This window comes from Vombatus ursinus, unplaced genomic scaffold, assembly GCF_900497805.2.
Source record: "Vombatus ursinus unplaced genomic scaffold, bare-nosed wombat genome assembly UNPS02012179.1, whole genome shotgun sequence".
Classification (NCBI taxonomy): Eukaryota; Metazoa; Chordata; class Mammalia; order Diprotodontia; family Vombatidae; genus Vombatus; species Vombatus ursinus.
The window spans coordinates 488,420-510,217 of NW_020951957.1; the positions used below are offsets into that span (position 1 = coordinate 488,420).

Sequence of the window (21,798 nt, forward strand, 5' to 3'; positions counted from 1 at the left end):
GTTCCTCCCCACTTCAATCCATTCTCCATATAGCTGCTGAAGGGATTTTCCTTAAGATCAGATCTGAACAGTTCATTCCCTCATTCAATCAATTCCAGAGACTATTGCCTTTATGATAAAATATAAACTTCTATTTGGCTTTTTATTTGGCTCTGGCATCCTTGCCCCTCTATATCTTACCAGCTCTGTTATACATTATTCCCCTTTCCACTGCCTATGCTCTAGCCGAAATGGTCTTTTTTTTCTATTCTTCACACATAGCATTCCATGTCATTCTTTATGCCTTGTTTTGGGCTCCCTCTATCTCCAACTCAAGTCTGTAATGCACTTCCTCTCCCTTCAAGACTCAATTCAATACTACCTTCTAGACAAAACCTTTCCTGACGTTCCCCTGTGCTCCCACTCTCCCTGCTGAAATACTTTGTATTTCTTTTGTACATGCTCATGTATGTGTACCTTGTCTTCCTTGATAGAATGTAAGCTCCTTAAGGGCAGAAACTAACTTCTGTATCTTTTTCAAGTAAGCATTTTAGAAATACTTATTGGACTGATTGATGTTAGCTCAAATCTAGCTGTTTTGCTATAGATTTTAGCTGACCAAGCTATGTCTCAACTTTCGTTTAATATGTACATATATAATATACATATCAAATAAAATATACATACATATATGTGTATAATATAATTGATGCCTTGTATTTTTACATTAAAGTTAGTTACTATTTCCTTCTCCCCCAACCCAAAGAAAAACTATTAAGAGAAAACATTGTCAGATCTAGTTACTATACTAAATATTTTTTCTTAATTTTTTTTTGTTTTTTTTTTTTGTCACAAGAGAAGGTTCAGGGTTAGGGGTTATTTCTAAGCTCTCTTTTCCTTCTCCCTTTTTTCCCCTACACTTTCTTTCACTACCCTACAGAGGTTTTGGAAAGCACTGAAGGGTGCCTGTGAATATCCAGCCTTCTTATTCAGGTAGAAAGCACAGAGACAAATTCAGTACTTATATAAAGAAAAATTCTAACATTTAGGGCTAACAGAACTATCCAAAAGTTGGTCTGCTTTTGTTAGTAGGGGGTTATCATTTATTAGTAGAGGTCTTCAAACAATGGCCAAATCACCACTAGATGAAGGTGTTGTAGAGAGGACTTTTTTTTAGGTAGAGGTTGGACTAAATGCCTTTTGAGCTCCCTTCCAATAACTATTCTTTCTCTCCCTCCCTCCTTCCTTTCACCTCTCTCTCTCTCTCTCTCTCTCTCTCACATCCTCTCTTCTCTGAGAATTCATTTATGGCTAATAATGTTGGTCAGATGGTTTCAGCAGGTTCAGCCCTTGATGATCAAATCTGCTCTTCCGTCTAGGCCATTCCAAGCTTTAGGCATATATCTCCGTGCTGCTTACCACATGCCTTCTCATCCCATACTAACTTCTTTTCTAGTTTTGAACCTGTGCTCTTGTTGTTCCACTCCCAGGTCCCCACTGAACAGCAGAGCTGAAAGAGAGACACACCCTACAGCCAAAGAACAATAGAAGTCTTTTCTTGTTTCTAGCTACTGGCTCTAATCTCTTATCTCAAGATCTTGTATGAGTCTTGGCAGGTCCAGCCTTGGGCCCTGCTCCCCTGAAAGTGGATACTTAAGATTACATGTTTTTACAATAACAAACTGTATGGGTACATAGCAATATGAACCTATTCTCATCTCTTTCTTTCAATAATTCTCCAGGTTCTAGGCCAGAGGATCTTAACCTGGCATCTGTGAACTTGTTTTTTTTTTTTTGTTTTGTTTTGTTTTGGTGAGGCAATCGGGGTTAAGTGACTTGTCCAGGGTCACACAGCTAGTGAGTATCATGTGTCTGAGGCCATATTTGAACTCAGGTCCTCCTGACCCCAGGACCAGTGCTTTATCCACTGCACCACCTCGATGCCCATCTGTGAACTTCTTAAAAAAAAAGTATTTTCATAACTATATTTCAATATAATTGGTTTCTATTGTAATCTTATGTATTTAATGCATTTAAAAACATTATTCAGAGAAGGAAGGGGTCCATAGGCTTCACGTGACTGGCAAAGGGGTCTATGACATGAAAAAGGTTAAGAACTTCTAAACAAGGGATTCAATTGTTAGAAATTCAGCAATATGAAAATTGTTTAAGATAATTGGTTTTGTTTAAGATATTGGCTTTAATGGGAAGGATGGTTGAGAAAAATCTGTCTGTTTTCCTCTCGTGCTAGGCCTAAGAGAAAAGCCTGACATCAGAACTTTGTTAGTTCAGATTCAATTCTGGGACAAAATGAGGTACTCAAAGTTCCTTGAACAAAGAAGGTTTACTTAGCTCTAACATAGCAAGATTATTTAAAAAGGATATAGTAGCCCATGAAAACACATCTGGTCTGCAAGGCATGGTATAGACTAGGGATATCCTACCAAGTCTGAAAGGCATCAACCCTCCCTGCATGAGCCCTTTTATGTCCTTTAAGTGACCAAGAAGTCACCTCATTACATCCAGAGGTTACCAGAAAGTGGAGGCAAGGGAGTCATAGCTTGAGCCTTGCCCTATCTCTCCTTCCTGGCCTCCCCCTCAAGTCTTAGCTTTGTGCCTTTTAGGGAAAGTCTAGCTTAACCTATGTAGGGGCACTGGTCCTATCACTGCTGAGTTTTGGGCGGGGCTTGTATAAGATGAGGAAAGTATGGTGGTAATCTGATTGTTTTTTGTCATACTTGAAAGTGACATCTCTAATTTGTGCTGAGTTATGAAGTGAAGGAAACCATTTCCTCTCAGTCTGGAGAATCATTCAACAACATTCATTTAAGAAGCATTTATTAAGCTTCTGCTTTGTGCCAGGTGCTGAGGATAGAAAGACAAAACTGAAAACAGTCACAAAACTGTAGATGAGATGGAAGGGACATCAAAGACCATCTGGTCTGACCCCTTCATTTTACAGATGACCAAAAACTGAGGCCCAAGGTCACATGGCCAGTAAATGGATGAGCTAGTATTTAAATCTAAGTCCTCTGCCTCCCAAGCCAGTGAACTTTCCACCATATTCTGCTAACAGTTCCTATGTCAAAGAACTAATGTTCTATTGAGATGGGGAAGAGATGATAAATACACTGATAAGTTCATTTAAAAGGCTTACAAAGTAATTTGGCAGGGGCACACTAGCAACTGGAGAGGTTTGTAAAGGCTTCAAGTAGGAAGTGGTACTTGAGCTGAACCTCAGAGGAAGTTAGGGAGTCTAAATGGGAACAAGAGAAGGAAATACATTTCCAAGCCTGAGGAACAGCCTGTGCAAAGACAGAGACAGGAGATGGCATGTCATATACAGGGAAAACAAATAGGACATTTTGATTAGAATATAGGGTTCAAGAGGGGGAATGATGTGAAATCAAGATAGGAGGAGCCAGATTATGAAAGATTTTAAGTGGTGAAAAGATGTCTGTATTTTATCCTAGAAGAAATGAGAAAACATTGGCACTTTTTTGAGCAGGGGAGTGACATAGAGAGTGTAGTGCTTTAGTAATAACATTTTGGCAGCTGAGCTGAAGGATGGATTGAAGAAGGGGGTCAGGAGGAGTGAACTATAAGTCTGAAAACCAATTAGGAGCCTCTTATGACTGTCTAGGTGATAAAGTATCAGGCACTTAACTAGATAGAATCCAAGTTCCTTGAGGGCAGGGACAGTTCCATTTTTTCTTTGTATCCCCAGGATCTAGAACATTGCTTGAAACATAGTAAGCACTTAATAAATACTTCTTTAAACTTTTTATTTATTTTAAAATGTAAACCTTCCTCCTCCCATTTCCAAAATCTCTCCCTTCACCTCCTCTCTAATTCATCCATTAAAAATGCAAGAAAAACAGAACTCATTACAAAGAATTTGTATAGTCATGCAAAACAAATTTCTGCATTAGCCATATCTCCCCACCCCATCCTCCCAAAAAAAGACAAAAGAGAAAAAAATTCTCCAATCTGCACTCTGAGTTCCCTAGTTCTCTGCCTGGAGGTAGACAGCATATTTCATCATGAGTCCTTTTGAAATACGGTTGGTCACTGTGTTGATCAGAGTTACTAAATCACAATTTATTATTACAGTATTACTGTCACTGTATGAATTGTTCTCCTAGTTTTGCTTATTTCACTTTGTATCAATTCATACAAATATTTCCAGGTTTTTCTGAAACTTATCTGCTTCATCATTTCTTATAGCACAATAGTATTGCATCACAATCATATACTGTAACTTGTTCAGTCATTCCCCAATTTATGGGCACCCCTTTGATATTCTATTCTTTGCTATCACAAAAAGAGTTGCTATAAATGTTTTTGTACATATAAGCCCTTTTCGTTTTTCACTGATGTCTTTGGGGTACAGACCTAATAGAGGTATCACTGGGTCAAAGAGAATGTATAGTTTAATAGTGTTTTGGGCATAGTTCCAAATTGCTTTCCAGAATAGTTGGACTAATTCAGAGTTTCACCAATAGTGCATTAATGTACCCATTTCCTTACATCCTCCCCAACATTTGTCATTTCCATTTTTTTGTCATTTTAGACAATCTGATAGTTGTGAGGTGGTACCTTGTTTTAATTAGCATTTCTCTATTAGTGATATAGAATATTTTTTCATATGGCTGTTTATAACTTTGATTTCTTCTTCTCAAAATGGCCTATTCATATCCTTTCATCATTTATCAATTGGGGAATGGCTTGTATTCTTGTAGCTTCGACCTATTCTCTATGTATTTTATAAATGAGGCCTTTATCAGGAAAACTTATTATAAGGATTTTCCCCAGCTTCTTGTTTTTCTTCTAACTTTGAATGCATTAGTTTTGTTTGTACAAAAGCTTTTTAATTTTATATAATTAAAATTATCCAGTTAACTTCCTCTGAATCTATCTCTTTTTGAATTCTTCCCTTCTCCATATTGCTGATAGAAAATTTCTTCCCTGCTCCACTAATTAACTTATGGCATCACCCTATATGCCTAAATCATGTACCCATTTTGACTTTATCTCAGTATATGGTATAAGGTGTTAGTCTATGCCTACTTTCTGCCAGACTATTTTCCAATTTCCCAACAGTTTTTATTAAATAGTGAGTTCTTGCCCCAATAACTGGGATCTTTGCATTTATCAAACACTAGGTTACTGTGCTCATTTGTTTCTTATAAATTGCATACCTAATCTGCTTCACTGATAAACCTATTTCTTACACAATACCAGATTGTTTTGATGATTACATATTTTTTTTTTTTTTTTTTTAGGCAATTGGGGTTAAGTGACTTGCCCAGGGTCACACAGCTAGTACGTGACAAGTATTTGGTCTGAGGCCACATTTGAACTCAGGTCCTCCTGACTTCATGGCCGGTGCTCTATCCACTGCACCACCTAGCTGCCCCCACATAATTATATCTTTATAGTATGGTTTGGGATCTGGTACTGCTAGGCCTCCTTTCTTCTCATTTAAAAAAAAAATTCCTTTGTTTTCTTCACTTTTTGTTCTTCTGGATGAATTTTGTTACTTTTTTTCTGGATCTATTAAGTCATTCTTTAGTACTTTGATTGGTATGGCATTAAATTGGCTTGGCCTACCCATGAGCAATTAGTATTTCTCCAGTTATTTACATTTGCCTTTGTGCAACATTGTTTTGTAATTGTGTTCATAAAGTTCCTGTGTGTGTGTGTGTGTTTTGATAGATAGACTCCCAAGTATTTTGTATGTCTGTAGTTATTATAAATGGAATTTCTCTATCTATTCCTGCTGCTTATGATTTGTGTAGGTTTGTTTTATGTCCTGAAACTTCGCTGAAGTTATTTGCTTAGATTAGCTTTTTAGTCGACTGTCTAGAGTTCTCTAAGTAAACCACCATAGCATCTGCAAAAAGTGATAATTCTGCTTCCTCAATGCCTATGTTTATTCATACATGCTTGTTTATTGATTGAATCAAGGAACAGATGAGATACTGTGAACGTAGAATTAATAAGACTTGACAGCTGCTTATATTTTGGGGTTGAAGGACAAGGAAGTCAAGTATGACTTTGAGGTTGTAAACCTGAGTTATGGGAAAGATGGAGGTGCCATCACAAAATCAATGTTGTTCCAAAGTAGTTGAGAGTAGACTAGGACTACCCAACCAAAAGTCATATCTCTCCTCTTTCTGTTCCATTTATGTATTATCATCCCTCTCCAGAAATATACTTTGTATATTTATCTGTGTGCTTATTGTTCCCCCTAAGAAGGAATAAACTCCTTGAGTGCAGGCATTGTTTTTATCTTTGTATCTCTAGTGCCTAGTATGGTGCCCTGAGCGTTACAAGCACGTAAGTGTTTGTCATGAAGCTAATGGAAAACCTAAGAACACTACCCCACTCACAATTAGGACTTTATTATTTTAACCCCAGACTACAACAATACTCTACTAACTGGTGTTTTTGTATCCAATCTCTTTTCCAGAGCCACCTTGAATACATCTAGATTTCCCAATATTATTGTGTTATGTACATTAAACTGATAGTAGTAAAACGGATTAGATGAAGTTGATGTAGTGGTTGAGTTGTTAATCATGTGTGCAGGGTTGGACTACCCTGGACTCTACTCTTACCAAAGTTCTCTGGGCTAATTTTCATAGTACCAATACATCACGAAGGCCTTCCTGGAGCAGTGGGCAAATGCTTTTTGTTCTGCCTTCTCTAAAAAGCGAAAAAGTGCGTGTCATACCATAAATCACTGGGAAAATTCTCAGTTGCATTCATGGGACAGTATTACCTAGGCACCAGTAACAGCTCTAGCATACCTCAGTCTTACCATTTCTAGGTTACACAAGAAGGTTATTCACAACTCTGCCGCCATGTCATTTAAATGAATGCAATCTTCAGCCTCCACTGTCAAGGGAAGAAAAGTATGAACTTTCTATTTTCAGATGTTGTCTTTCATTTTACAAATCAGAACATTTATTCTTCATATATGATATGAATTATGAAATTCTGACCCTGAGAGATGGCCAAGACTGACATGAAAACTTAAAATTTCTTTTTGTCAGATTCTTATTCTGGTAATTTTATTTTTAAGTATTTAATTTATATCTCCAAATGAAATAAGGTAATGTAAACAGAAAGTACAAATTTAAACATGGAGGCTCAGCTATATTCTCATGTATATGCAGTTTTCCCAGATATATACCTCATCTGAAAGTATACTTCACTTTAAAATAAATTATTAAAATTATTCCTTCACAAGAGGTTCTTATCAATGCCATAAGTAAATAATTTCAAAGATAGCTTCTTTGCCTTATTTCCTAACTTTAAAGTATTTAAGATATATTGAACGTGCTAACAACAGTTTGAATTAGTTTTTTAAAAATACTATTATTATAAATAGATTTCACTTCACCTTTGTTATTCTAAATGCCCAATAAAGTATACACAACAGAAATGTTAACCAGTGTTCATTCTCTGCCCAGTCCTATTCTGACATCTCATCATGGCATGGAGGTGACCCTGGGGCCTCAAAGGCTATACCAGGAGAGTGTAGCCAGTTCTGCTATGCTAAAAAAGTTTCAGGTAATGTTCCAATAACAGATTGTATCTACTTTCTGAGGACCAGTACTAACCAGGACTAAGTACCAATTGTCTGGCACTTTGGTGATGAATTCCTAAGCAACAGCAACCCATGAAACAAAGAAAAACAAAGTGGCCTTTAGTCCTTGTGTATTCCTACTTCTGTGATGCTGCCAAAATGGCAGAGAGAGTGGGGAGAGGGTGCTAAGCTTATAGACTGTCTAGAAACATTAACTCAGCTGCTGGTATTCTAACTGTAATGTGAGATCCTTGACCAACAAGTTAATGTACTATTAGAAGAAATAAATTTTACCCACCTTGAAATTCTTACTATAAATGAAATCAGAAGACAAAAGGAAGCTGCAGTAAATGGAAGAATGGCTCATAGATTCTCATAGGCAAGACAAATAAAAGTTAGTGAAGTTGCTGTTATCATTTGTCCAAAGGCAAAAAGAAACATCATTTCAAGAAATGTTTGGTCTTCTCTTATTTTAGTGTTCGTGGTACATATCTGGAAAAAAAAATTTTGAAAATAGCTCTCGGTCAGTCAATAAACATTTATTAATCACCTACTACAGGCCAGATACTGTGCTTGGTGCTGGGAACATAAAGAAAAGTAAAAGTGTGCTCTCAAGGAGCTCACAAATGGGGGAGGCAACATGCAAACAACTATGTAGAAATAAGTGATAAATGTGAAATAATTGTAGCTTATGTGCCAGTATATGTTTTAGAAGATGAAGAGATAGAGGAATTCTATGAAGCACTTGATAAAGACCAGCAAATTAAATGAATATCTATTTTGATAACTGGTGACTTTAGTGCAAAGGTTGGCCAGGATGGTGAAAAATATATTGGAAAATATAGTTCAAGAGTTAGGAAGGAGAGTCTCACACCTATACAGAATTAATGCTTTCTTTGAGAAAAGAATCAGAAGGCAGTGGACATAGCATGCAGTGAAGGTAGCATGATAAAAATGAACTTGATTCTATTTTGACAGGAAATGATTCATTACTAATATGGGAGTTTTTTCCTGAATCAGCTGTCTGTATAGTCAGACCACTAACTTGTTAGAACAAAGATAAAGATCATAATGAATACAAAAGAGAGAAAAAAAGAATGGTGTATAGTTAAGACAATTCCAAGTTTACTTATTTAAACAGATTATTGCTATAAATGGGAAATAGAGGTAAGAAAGAACAATACTCACTGTAACAATTTTGTATAGGAGTTTAACTGATCTAAATTGTTTGCTAGAAGAGGGAGACCAGAAGAGCCTACCAATTGTTTCAACAGAAAACACTTGATCTCTTTGCTAACTGGAAAGAGATGACAGCCAGAGGGAATAGGGGTTTTGAATATAAACTTGTTTGTAAAATCATATTGGAAAGGATAGTGGGAAATAATGAGCAGTACCAACTCTTAAGTATCACCTGAGAAACACTGGAGGGAAAAATAAATTCAACAAAAACTTGATAAGGCACTCAACTACACAAAGTAAATTTGAGGAAATTTAAAGCTGAAACTGGGAAGAAGGCAACAAGCAGAAAAAAGATGGAAATGATCTTAAAAAAGATTTAGCTAACAAACTCATCTCATCATCAAAGACAGTGGGATTACCACACTTAGATTCTAACATTATAATACTAGATATAATTATAGATGAGGTAGAAATGTTAAAGCAGATTTTAAAAATGGGAAAAGCAGCTAGACTATTCTATGTATATACAGATGAGGTTCTTGCTGGAGGAAACACAATTCTGAGGGTGAGAGATCCATTTTTTTTAAGGTCTCTGAATGAGAAACTACAAACGGCATGGAAAAAGAGTTGCTTTTAATATAAAAAAAAAGGTAGCCAAAAAGACATTAATAACTATCACCTCACATGCTTACAAGCATACACAAATTTTAGGAGAGTTAACTGACATGCGCATCAAGGACATCCTTGGTGAGGGTATTAGAAAAAAACATGCAATCTTTTGGAAATGATACAAAACAGTAGACCACATCTTTATTACCACATAATTGACTGAAAGATGTATAGAATACAAATATCTACCAAATATGAAAGTTTCATGAAGAAATATTTATTGTAAAATGAATTTACTTCATTTTATCATAGAAGAAAAATGACAACTTCTTTTCAGTTCACATATCCTTTGAAGTACTTTGGCATGAGAAAGGAAAGGTATTTTGCAATAACATAAAAGTGCCCTGTGTTCTGCCCCATATCATCTCACAGTTTTGCAAAGAGTCTTTCTTTTGATTGTTTTTTGTTTTTAGCTGATTATGCATGTATCACCTTAAAAAGGTGTATGTAAAGCTTTACTCGTATTTCTGAATACAAGTGATTGCGCAGCACACAGTATGTACAGATTTCAAAAGGAGTCACATTTTTAGCTAGGGTTTGTAGATCTGTTTTGTCCTGTGCTCTATCAGTGTACACTCCAATACAATTATCCCATATTACATAGTTTTCATCTTAATATCCATCAATTCTAAAAAAGGTAAATGAAAATAACAACCAAAAAATTGAATCCTATGTGCTTATAGTGGTCAAGGTTAGCCCCAAAGGGGAGTGGGAAAAATATGCCTCTCTCCCTTCTTTACAAATGGGGGGACTTTGTGTATGGAACATTGCATATATTATTGGACTTGGTTAATGTGTTGATTAGTTTTGCTGAGCTGCTTTCTCTTTCCTTTTGTTCGTTACAAAAGAGGGTTGTTTAAGGAGGACAGGGTAGAGACATTTTCTTGGAAATGAAAGAGATGAGCTTTTGAAACAAAGATATATACATTTAAAAAAAAATTCATCAACTATATTGAAATTTTCTCATAGGATCATACATCTAGAGTAGACCTGGAAGGGAGAAAATAGTTTTATTGTTGTTGTTATTTTGCCACCTAATCCAACCTCCTCATTTTACAGTTGAAGGAATTGAGGCCCAGGGAAGTTAAGTGACTTCCTCAAGGTCACATAAGCAATAACAAAGGTAGAATTTAAACTCAAGTTCTCTAACTCCAGAGCCAATAGTCTTTCTACTGTGTTACACTGACATTTTAATCACTAAATATGTAAAGTAACCCATTTTACCAAACATAAATTTCAAGATTATATATATGTCGTCAACCAACCATTCTTGTCTATATCTATTGCTTTATCTACCTGCAATGCAAAACAGGAAGGTTTTAATATTTCATTTTTGTATGGTGAAGACATGGGCAATTCTATCCATCATATTGTCTAATAGTGGAACCATTTGAATCTACTTTGCATATCATTTGTCAAGAATTGTTTCCACCAAATTAATAGCTGTAGATACTCTGTGGGAGCCAGCACTAACCAATTGTAAATTTTCAGTGTAAGCATTTATACCTCAGAAATTGGCAAATTTCATCTTCACATTAGGGCTTGATTTATTGTTTTATTGATTACCTAGTATTAAAAAAAGTAATGGGGAAAATGTTAATAATTCAGATTAAATTTTAAAATGTGTATATACATATTTTTTTCCAAAGAGCTGGTTGATAAACATTTAGCAGCATACCCTTATTTCTTATATTAAATTTTTTTACTCTTGACAATTCTGGCTTTATCTCTCTTGGCAAGTCACCTCTTGGTGTTTCGGGTAATTCTCTTAAGATTATCAATCGCTGGATAGGCTTCGGTCTTCACTGATGAAGGGAGTTTCCTCAATTGGAGCTCCCTATACCAATGAAATCACAGGTTAAATTCCACCCCCCCCATCAGTAACCTAATAAGCAATCCTTTTGATGTCACAGATATGATTTTTGAAAGTTTGTTTTTGCTTATTATAAGCATCTTTATTTGGAAAGTTATTTTATCTTACCAATGTATTCAACATACAGTTTTGAGGTGTAACGTCAATTTTTAAGGTTTTATATAATTTGTAGTTTAAGTATTCCTACAAAGATAACTTCCTTCAAGTCCTAGCTAAAATTTCACCTCCTACAGGAAACCTTTCCCTATTCCTTTTCATTCCAGTGCCTACCTTCTGTTACTTTCTATCTATCTTGGATATGGCTTGTTTATACATATTTATTTGCATGCTGTCTCTTCCACAGGAAGAGTTGTAAAAACCCTTTCTATTTAATGGTAAATCTTCATAAATTGACAGTGCCAAAAAAAAAATCATCAACTAGTGGTCTTTCTTCCCAACTTTGTAGAATACAGGATGCCACCTGAAAACCCCAGAAATCTTTCGCTGTCTCTGGGTGAATAGCTAGCTGGTAGTGAAAAGGAAGGACCTACAAGGAACCAAAAGGGTAAAAAGCAGGGAAAGATCTAGATTAAGACAAGAGTTTTCCAACCTTGAGGTAAGGGGAGGGAAGCAAAAACCAAAATGAGTGGATATTTTCAATTACAGCAGGAACTGCCTTTTGTTTCTTTGTATCCCCAGTTAGTTCAATTCCTGGTACATCATAGGCACTTAAATGCTTATTCACTGACAAGGCAATCACAATAGCTTTTCCAATTCCATCAATAATAGTACCTGTGAATCCTAATAGTCAACATAGTGAATCACATATTTTGGATTTGGGCTTTTTAATTTGTATTTCTATTTAAACTGTTTTTTTTCCCACTTTTTTTGCTTGTACTAGTTCCAGTAATTTTTTCCCTTCAAATCATTTATGTATTTATTTATTAAAAAAGGATCTTTTCACTTCAAAAAGATAATTTAAATTTAATTGTCAAAGATGAAAAAATGATTATTTATAACCATTTGCAAAATATTGCAATTTTTTATAGTGGTTTTTTTTTAAAGGGCTTATTATGTTGTACTTACCAAAGTGAATGATATTGAAAATTTAAACAGATATTATAGTACTTTCAATTTCTAAAGACTGTTTTTCGAGCTTACTTCCTATTCAAATGAAACAGACAGAGTAACAACACAACTCAACTCCATCATGAGCATAGTCACAGTGACAAGTAATTCTGCTTCAAGATTGGTCAAGGGCTGACTCAAATTAGACCTTGTTTCAGCACACTAGATAAAATAATGACTGTTCTGCGCTAACTGGCAGTTGGGGAGAAAGTCTCCCTTTAGTTTCATTCTTGTTGACTTTATTTGAACTTTGATTTCACTGAAAAAAGTAGAACATGCATATGGGAGCTGTAATTGAAAATATCCACTCATTTTGGTTTTTGCTTCCCTCCCCTTACCTCAAGGTTGGAAAACTCTTGTCTTAATCTAGATCTTTCCCTGCTTTTTACCCTTTTGGTTCCTTGTAGGTCCTTCCTTTTCACTACCAGCTAGCTATTCACCCAGAGACAGCGAAAGATTTCTGGGGTTTTCAGGTGGCATCCTGTATTCTACAAAGTTGGGAAGAAAGACCACTAGTTGATGATTTTTTTTTTGGCACTGTCAATTTATGAAGATTTACCATTAAATAGAAAGGGTTTTTACAATACTCAATGAAGGAGTATTCAGTGAAGAAATCATGAATTTTTTAAAGTACTGAAATTGAAGTCTTTACTAACATATTATCAAGAATGAAGTGATTAAAGGCTTTTCAGCACACTATCACCCCGGTAGGAAGCAGCTTCCAGATGAAATGGGACAGAAGAGAGTCGAGTTTGGAGCATATTTAAAAGATGCCTCTCCTTTCAGAGGAGGTGCTAATTGTCCCATCCCCCAAACATTGACCTATAGGACACTGTAGGGAGAGTTGATGGAATAATAATAGCTATCATTTATATTGTCCTTTAGGTTTTGCAAAAACCTTGAGGTTTATATACATTATCTCTTTTGATGGAGACTGCAGGGATGGAGAGCAGCGATTAACTAGGTGCTGGGGGAAGAAAGAGTCTGTGTTTATGAGCACCTCAAATCAAGCCCCTTGGAATTAATAATCAGCATACTGGAGACCCCTGATCCAGGATGTGGAGGGACTAAGCCTGGTGGGATGCCATTTTGGGGGCCTCTGGTCAATTAAGAGGGAATAAGCTTAAGGACAACAGATATCTGTCAAAAGGGATTGAAGAAACATTGGTAGGATTTAAAACATTTTTTTCCTCCTTAAATATCATACATTAGTTTTACCCTTGGTTGGTTGCATTTCTAAGCAAGTTTTGGCACTTAGGAAACATTTGAACTTTCTCAAATTATTATTTTATTTTAATGTTTTCTAATTTATCTTTAGCTTGCTTACCTGATTAATCATGAATGAAATATTTATTAGGAAGGCACATGTTTAGTTTAGGTATTATAGCAGAGAATGTTTAGAGGACAGCTCTAAAATAGTCTTTCAGAGAGACTCTCGTGTCTAAAGTGTTGTATTTCCAAATGAGAGTGGATAGAGAGAAGCAAAGGGCATATTTGTAGTATGTGATGGAATAAGGTCAACCTCAGTATATTGGTGCCAAGTTAGTAGATCTAAACATTTTAGTGCATTTTTTCCCAGTCAACAGTAGCAATATTTTAACCATCAATTTACCAGGTTCTTCTAAGTTGTCTAGATAATTTTAAAGAAGGCATTTTGATGAGTTTCAACAAGGTTTTACTAAGTGTCTACCATGTGTTAGGAAACTATCCTGGGTGGAAACAAAAAGAAAAAAAAAAAGAGGGAATTTCTGCCTTAAAGAGTTTACAATCAGCCCATGAGGGTTTAGGGTTAATGACAGGGTCTGAATGATTGCACTGCTGAGTTTTCTGGTAGCAGATATGATGATCTGAACAAGACAATCAGATGGTGATTTGGTGATAGGATAAAATACATCTTGTTAAAAAAATGAAAACAGAACAGGGAAAAGAGAAATCAAGCACCTATTTCACTTTTTCTAACACTTTTTCTCTTTCAACATGTTTTTTTTGTTAAAGGTCTAATTAGATAAATGAAGAGAAGATTGACACCAGTGAATTTTCAGGCCTCAAGATCATTAACTATAGTTACATCATTATTGGGTTAGATAACATACCAAAAAAAAAAAAAAATAGGACTTTAGACATTATGGACTTATTTTCAGGCCAAAGTTGCCATTTTTGTTTGGATAGCATATGAAAAATACTCTTGCTGTGTGTTGCAAGGAGAAAAAAAGCATTTGTCCATTTAGTGGCACTTAAGAAAAACCCTGAAGACAACAAATGGCCTTTGAAATATAAAAGTTGGCAATGGTTTTCATGAGGAATAAGCCCTTTATTTCTTACTTTAATAATTCATAAATGTTTCATAAATGTGCATTTTCTCCATCAATGCAAAGTGCCATCTCTCTATGCCTTTATGGAACTGCTGAGGCTAAAAAATAATCATGATCTGGTGACCTTTTCTCTGAGGATGAATAAGCCTTTCCATACTCAGACAGTTCCTCCCTAGGCCTCTATTAAGAAAACATTTTTTCTACTTACCAGACCTTGTGCTTTTTGGGTAGAGCCTTGAAGAACTCAGCGTTACCTCCAAACAACAACACGAAAAAAATATCGCTATCACAAAAAGGTCTGCTTTTTCAACGTTTTGATTCTTGTTACAAATTCACTTCTTATAAAGGGTTATTTTTTTTTTCTTCTTTTCCTTAAAGAACCTGTTGGGACTGGTTATTGGCTCCAATATTATTTCAATTCAGGGATTAAGAAAGTTTAGTCAGAATTGGGAGGGAAGATGAAATATGGAAGAATTGAAGGGGACAGTAAGTCTTACGTCTGGTCCAAGACAGCTTAGTGCAGCTACTCTGGTAATGGCACCAGTGACGGAATGGGAATGATAGTAGCAGTTGTGCAATGCCCCAAAGTGGCAGATGTTCACCATTGTGGTGCGGGAAGGAGAGGCCTCTTGGAGTCAATTTCTGTGATAGGAGAGGGAGTTGCATTCATTTTCTATTCCAGTTTGAGTTCTCTAGCCCCTCAAATCGGTTTACATGTGATTTAAATACTTTTTACTCCATCCTAATCTCACTGCAGAAGTTTGTTGTCTTCTCATCCCAAAGAAAAATATGCCTGATAAGGATATGCAATATGGGAAAGCTCTCACCCCCACCCCCCACCTTTTCCTGAACTGCATTAAGATTGCATTAAGATTTGCATTTAAAGGAGCTGGATTGCTCAGTTTTGATCCTTACTTAAGACAACACGTGCACATCAGCTCACCTCTCTAGGATTTTTGTTCACCTGTTAATTAAATGAGATTAATAATCAAGTATAGAGTCCGTGCAGTATAGTACACTCTATTAGAGGAATCCTGGAGTCAGGAAACCTAGGTTTGAATTTTGACTCTAACATTTAGTTAATTAGGTGGTTTTGGGCAAATCACTTCACTTTGGTACCACGAAAAGAGCTCTAAATCTGGAAGTCAGACAATCTGAGCTCTCTTTCTAAGTTCTGACACTTAATACCTGGGAGATCATGGCCAAGTCCATTCAACTCTCTGGGCTTCAGCTGTAAAATTAGGAAGTCGATTCAGTAGACTCCAGAGCTGATGGTGGGAAAACCCTTTGGACTTAAAAAAAAAAAAAAAAAACCAAAACCAAACCAACCATAAGGTGAGGTAGTATAATGAAGAGCTTGAGCATTTTATGTCAAAATTCTGCAGGGCAGAAATAAAATTCTTGTGGATTTAAATTTGTATGCAAAGGAAAATTGGGGAAAGGGGAAGAAAGGCTCAAGTTACATTAGTTTTAATAGTGGCTTAGGGGAACCTTCAAAATAGCAACACTTTTTCTAAAAAGTTGGAAGAGCTGGGAGGTCAACACCAGAGCTTTTTCCCCCGCCATCGGGGAGAAAGATGGTGCAACACAAGTGGCATTACTACTGCTAATGCTAGCATTGATAACGTGCTTGCTATATTTGCTATATATATATATATTGGCTATATATGCCAAGTGTTTGTTCACAATTTGTTGCTGCTGAATCATCTGAATCTTCCGAGACCCTTTAGCCTCTATCACGCCAATACAGTCCGTGGGGTTTTCTTGGCAAAGATTCTGGAGTGGTTTGCCGTGTTCTCCAGTGTATTAAGGCAAAGAGAGGTTAAGTAACTTCCCCAGGGTCACAGGGCTAGACAGTATCTGAGGCCAGTTTTGAACTCAGTTCTTCCTAACTCCAGGCCCCACCTAGCCGCTTTTACTTTTTTATTGTTTTTATTTTTTTAAAGAGCATGTTGATCTTTTAAAACACACCATCCATGTTAGGTTCCCTCAGCTCTCCTCGCAGGGACCCTTCCTTCCAACAAAACGAGCCACGACGCGGCCAGGTCGGCTACGTCCCATTCCGTACCGACAGTCCACCACCTCTTCAAACAAAACTTTCCATTTCAGATCCTCTTACTGCAGCCCGAAGCGCTTTCTTTTTGGGGTCCGAAAACGCCACAAGCACGTGAGCCCTTCGGTGAGAAACTCTTGACACGGTCCGGAGGGCCCACTGCAGTCGCCTCTCAGCTCCAGCGAGGGAGGAGGGGCCGCGCGGCAGAACGTGCAGGGTGTGGGTAGGTGGGGGGCAGGGGGGGCGGAGCCCTGCGCGCGCCCGCTCCCCGCCCTCAGTGTCTTGCCCCGCGCGGGCCCGCTCCGAGGCCTCCGGGGGCGGCTGAGCGCCAGCGCCGGCCCGACGCAGGCGGCGGAAGCCGAACGCAAACTCTAACGGCCGCGCCGCCGGGCAGTTGAGTCGGTTGTAATTTCTGGGAATGGGCGGAGCCAGCGGGGCGGGCGAGGAGGTGACGCGGTCGGGAGGGAGGGGAAGGAAGGAGGAGTGGCGCGCGGAGCGTCTGGGGGCGGGCCCACCATGGCACGTCACCGGCCAGGGGCGGGGTTAACTGGCGCACTCCACTCCTGGAGGGGCGGAGGCAAGGAGGGCGAGGGAAGCGATGGGTGTTTTGCCCCCTCCCCCCAGCCCATAACTGTCAAACTGCCCGGGTCTGGATCCATTCCTAAGGAAGGAGATGGCAGGGATGATAATAATGGGGGTGGGGGCATTCGGGGTGTGGCGACTCGAAGCAGGCAGGGATGAAGGGGGAGGGTCGGGGTACGAGCAGCAGCCGTGCTCCTGGGCAGGTGCACAGACCAAGCCCCACAGGAGCGGAGGCATGGAGGGCAGAGAGGCCCGGACTGCCAGTGGAAAGCGTGGCTTGGGGGGGAGGGGGGTTTGGGGACGTGCGAGGGAGGGGCAGTCCTGCCTGTGGGGAGGGGGGTGGCCAGGTGAGACTGGCCGTGGCTTGGACCAGAAGCCCCGCAATCCCGTGAACAGGGCCTGGCGGGAGCACCGGCCTGTGGTGTCTCGGGCGGGGCGGGGGGGAACGGGTAGGTGGGAAGTTTTCGTCTGCGGGGAGGCGAGGTGGGCGCCCTAGATGGATGCGGGAACTTTAAGAGGGAGCGAGAAAGAGGAGTCAGGGGTTCCACGCAGCGGCAAGTCCAGGTGTCGGATAGAGAGCGGAGCAGGGGTGCGGGCGTCCGGACGCTGACCGTCGTCAGTCGGAGCTGAGCGCCTCTTGGGGCCGGCTGCACTGCTTCCCCCCTCCCGCCGGGGATCTGCGTGTGTGGGGGGCGCGCGCGGAGCGGAGCGGGCGGACTCGTGTGTCCTGGTGGCGGCAGCAGGAGGCGGAGGGGGCGGAGCTGGGCGGGCTGCAGGGAGGGGGCCGGGCGCGGGGAGCTCGGCGGCGGCGGGTTGGGGGGACCATTCCTGCGTGCGCCGGCCTCAGTGTCGCCGCCGTCGCCGCTGCCGCCGTTTGGCGGGGGGTAGCTGTTGTGGAGCGGGCGGGCGGGGGAGCGGTTGTGAGAGAGGGAGTGAGTGAAGGAGTGTGTAGGGGAGGAGGCGCGGCGCTGTTTTGTCTCCTCCTCTCCCTGTGGAGCTGCTCCTGCTGCCGGGGAGGCCCCGGCCAGCTCCCTTCGGACTCTTGGCCCTCGGCGACGGCGGCGGCTGCCTCTCGGCCCAGCGGGGAGGGACCGAGGCGCGGCGGCCCTCGGCCGGGACTCGACTCGCAGGTAAGAGGGAGGAGCTGGAGGGGGGGCGAGGGAGAGAATGGGGGCTCACGCTCCACCCTCCCCCCGCCCCGCGTCCGCCAGTGTGGTTGGCTCCGAGGTGCTCCAGCAGCAGTGGCGCTGACACCGGCCGGCCGGGGCCTGGGGCAGACGGGGGGCGAATCCCCCGGGCCCGGGGATCCCGGGCGGGAGGGGGATGGGCCGGGTGCGAGCTCGTCTCGACGTGTTTGTGTCCCGCTTCTGCCGCCGCCGCCGCCGCCGCCGCTGCGAGTCCTTGGTCCTGGGGCAGGGCGGGGGTCAGGCTTCGGAGGAACCAAGTCGAGGAGAGTGAGTGAGTGTGCTGTGTGTACGAGTGTGAGTGTGTGTGGGGGGGCGGAGGGGAGCCGGGAGCCTGGCGGAGGGCGACGGGCGCTCAGCTCGCGGGGCGGGACAGCCTGGCGGAGGCGACGGCCCGCTCTAGCCCGGCTCCCCGGCCCAGGCCCCCTCGGGCCCCCGGGCAGCCCGGCAGGTTGTGCGCCGGCCGTGCTCTCTCCCCGCCTCCCAGGGCGCGGGTGACTCACTGCGAAATCTCGTTATCTTGAAACACAACCAGACTCGGAGAAGAAGTCTCGAAGGGCCCTTCTCGGAACCCGGAGGCCGGTGACGGGGCGCTCCTCCTCTACGCGAGTGCGGGGCTTCTCTCTTCTGCCTCGGACATCCAGGAATTGTCCTGAAAACTTCGGAGGCAGAGGAAGGGAAGGGGAGGGGGTGGTGGTGGTGTCGAGGGAGCCATCCCTTGGGAGAACTACTTTCCCGGGACCCTTTTGCCGGGAGGAGACTATCGAGTCACTCTCTTTGCTCTTTTTGAGTATCTTATATGGGTAATTAAAGAAAATAGAGAAAAAACCTAACAGAGTAGTTGGCTCTGCACTGCTTCTGCGATTCTCATGTGCTAGTATCTTTGGGGCTCTTTTGCTAGTAGCTAAATCCTAGGGTTAGGCAGGAACTTCTTTGAACCTGGCTGCACTTTACTACAGGAGTAAGAGTTGTATTTCTCTGTAACTTTATTCAACGAAGTGAATTTTGTTCTCATTTAATGTTTCATATCAGCTCTAGGTGTTAAATTGTAATCCGTTGATGGGCAGTAATCGTAGTTCTAATCAGATTTACTTTTCTTTCTATCTCCTTATTCATGTTCATTGTCCCTAGAATCATTGAAGAAGTATTTTGGTAACATAGATATATTAGGTTTCTTTGAGTTTTATTGGAAGTAGGATCAATTTAAAATAAAAAGTAGGAGTTTTGGAATGGAAACTGAGCTAGCAGAGAAATACAACCAAATGCAAGTCAGAACAACTACTGGTTGATCTATCACGAGAGACAAACTTAGAGCATAAAAATTAGCAAAATATTAAAAATTCCAAGTAACAAAAATAGGTTAGCACTTTTTTTTCAGTAATTTATTATTTACCCTGTCTGAAATGGGTGACAGTGATTTCCAAAGATGATAAATTTACATATGTGGTTTATGCATATCTTATATAGATATAATATTTGAAGGTTTACAAAGTATTTTCTTCTGAAAAGCCTTATAGGATAGTGCAAGTATTAACTCTGTTTTACAAACGGGCATACTGTGGTTCAGATTAAGTGACTTGCCTATTCCCTAACTGGTGTCAGAACTGCTAATCAAACAGAGATTTTCTGACTCCTAGCACAGTGAAGACAGAATTTTTCTAATATATTGGACTGCCAGAAAGATTGTTAAATGATCCCCAAACATTTCCATATTGAGTATACAGGATGTGTCTATCCTTTGGTTAGCAGTTAAGTGGGCATGTCACTATTTTATAGTTTTACCTGTTCACTGTATATGTGGGCTTCCCATCTTGACTCAAAAAGAACAGCATCATTTCCACTTACCACCTTGTGGGTTGATTCTGTTTGCTAGAGAGTCATCTCATCCATACCACTTAGGTGGTTTGGAAATTCTGGGCTGTTATTCTTATTGCTGTAATATGTTAGGCCCTTTGGCCTCCTCTGGGTGGTGGGGACAAAGTGGCAATTTTCTAAACTTTAATATCGGGGGTGTGGAAGCTAAAAAACAAAAAAAAACCCACCTTTCTTTGCTGAAGAATCTTTGACTTGTCCCCAAAGATTTCTGTGCCATGGAGTCTGGAGATTTCTCCGGAGTCCTAAGACCATGGGAGTCCTCTAGATGATTTAAGCGCCCACTGTAGCTTCAGGAAACCCTGGATTGAGGGGCAGAACTAATACTCATGCACAGCTTCCTTCTGAGAAAAGAATTCAAGTTCCTTCAGCTATTTAACGGCTACTTCTGTAGTCATGAATTATGATTGTGAAGGACCAATACACAAGTACTATAGTTGCTTCCTATGTTCTGCTGTAACTTTTCAATAGCCAAAGATTTAGAACTGGAAGGGAAATTAGAGATCATTTAATCTATTTCATTTTACAAGTGAGAAAACTGAGGCCCAGAAAGATTAAGTGACTTGGCCTTGATCACAAGGCTAAGTAACTGACTGAGTCCTCTGACTCCAGGGGCTGTGATGTTTTTCATGAGGCCACTTAATACTGCACCTAGAAAATAATATTAATTTGAGATATAAATATATGTGTACATGTATAATAAGTTATGCCATCTCATATTTTAAAAATTGAAACATAGGTCATTCATACAATACTTATCATTTTTAGGCTTCAAATAGCTATAATTACATAGAAAAATGAAAACACAATTGAATGTCTTGTGTATTTGAAGTAAATTTTATATTAAAAAGATACCAATTTTAAGTTAGTTTGAAATAAATGGTTTTGAGTTTGTATGTTCAAAGTTTATTCAGTGTTTTTATGTTCATTCAGTATATATGGTTACATATGTACATTATTCACAACAGAATACTAAATTTTGTAAGTTGAATACAAACTTGATTCTGTAGGAAAACTAGTTTAACAACAATAGCTGACTTAGAGTTATTTAATATTTAGTGATACTTAGCAGTGTTCTGTTTAATTGAAGTATAAGGTAGTGAGTTCCCCATCATTTGAGGTCTTCGAGTAGAGACTGGTAGATGACCACTTGTTGGGGATGGTGGTATTGTAGAAGGTTCTTGTAGTTGGGGTTGTATTAGATGTCCAAGTCTGAGAATATGCAGTTATTCACCACTTAGTCCATTCAACCAGGTCCTTTGAAATGATTGCACAGCTATGCTCATACCATGCCTAGCTGTTATCCAGCATTTATGCTGGATTCTCCCAATAGGAAAACAGAGTAATAATTTGCCATTAATGCATGAATATGAGGTCAGAATCAGCATTAG

General features: G+C 40.0%; 2 protein-coding genes across 5 annotated transcripts in view; one reads left to right on the top strand and one right to left on the bottom strand.

Annotated features, from left to right (window-relative positions):
• Nucleotides 1–16,802: 16,802 nt before the first annotated feature.
• Nucleotides 16,803–20,662, bottom strand: LOC114039694 (basic proline-rich protein-like). The gene is made up of 5 exons (XM_027857567.1): nt 20,578–20,662; nt 19,039–19,278; nt 18,531–19,007; nt 17,322–18,495; nt 16,803–17,268 (listed from the first exon to the last, which is right to left on the bottom strand). The coding sequence occupies exons 1-5, from the start codon at nt 20,660–20,662 to the stop codon at nt 16,803–16,805; spliced, it is 2,442 nt and encodes an 813-aa protein (XP_027713368.1).
• ELF2 (E74 like ETS transcription factor 2) overlaps nt 18,410–21,798 on the top strand; it is a 91,687-nt gene continuing 88,298 nt past the window's right edge. For 2 of the 4 annotated variants that reach the window (XM_027857534.1, XM_027857536.1), the window contains exon 1: nt 18,410–18,481. The gene's annotated coding sequence lies outside the window, so the exon portion shown is untranslated. Of the gene's footprint in view, nt 18,482–18,787; nt 18,806–21,798 lie in introns of those variants that run through there. The other 2 variants (XM_027857538.1, XM_027857535.1) reach the window with 2 other exon arrangements.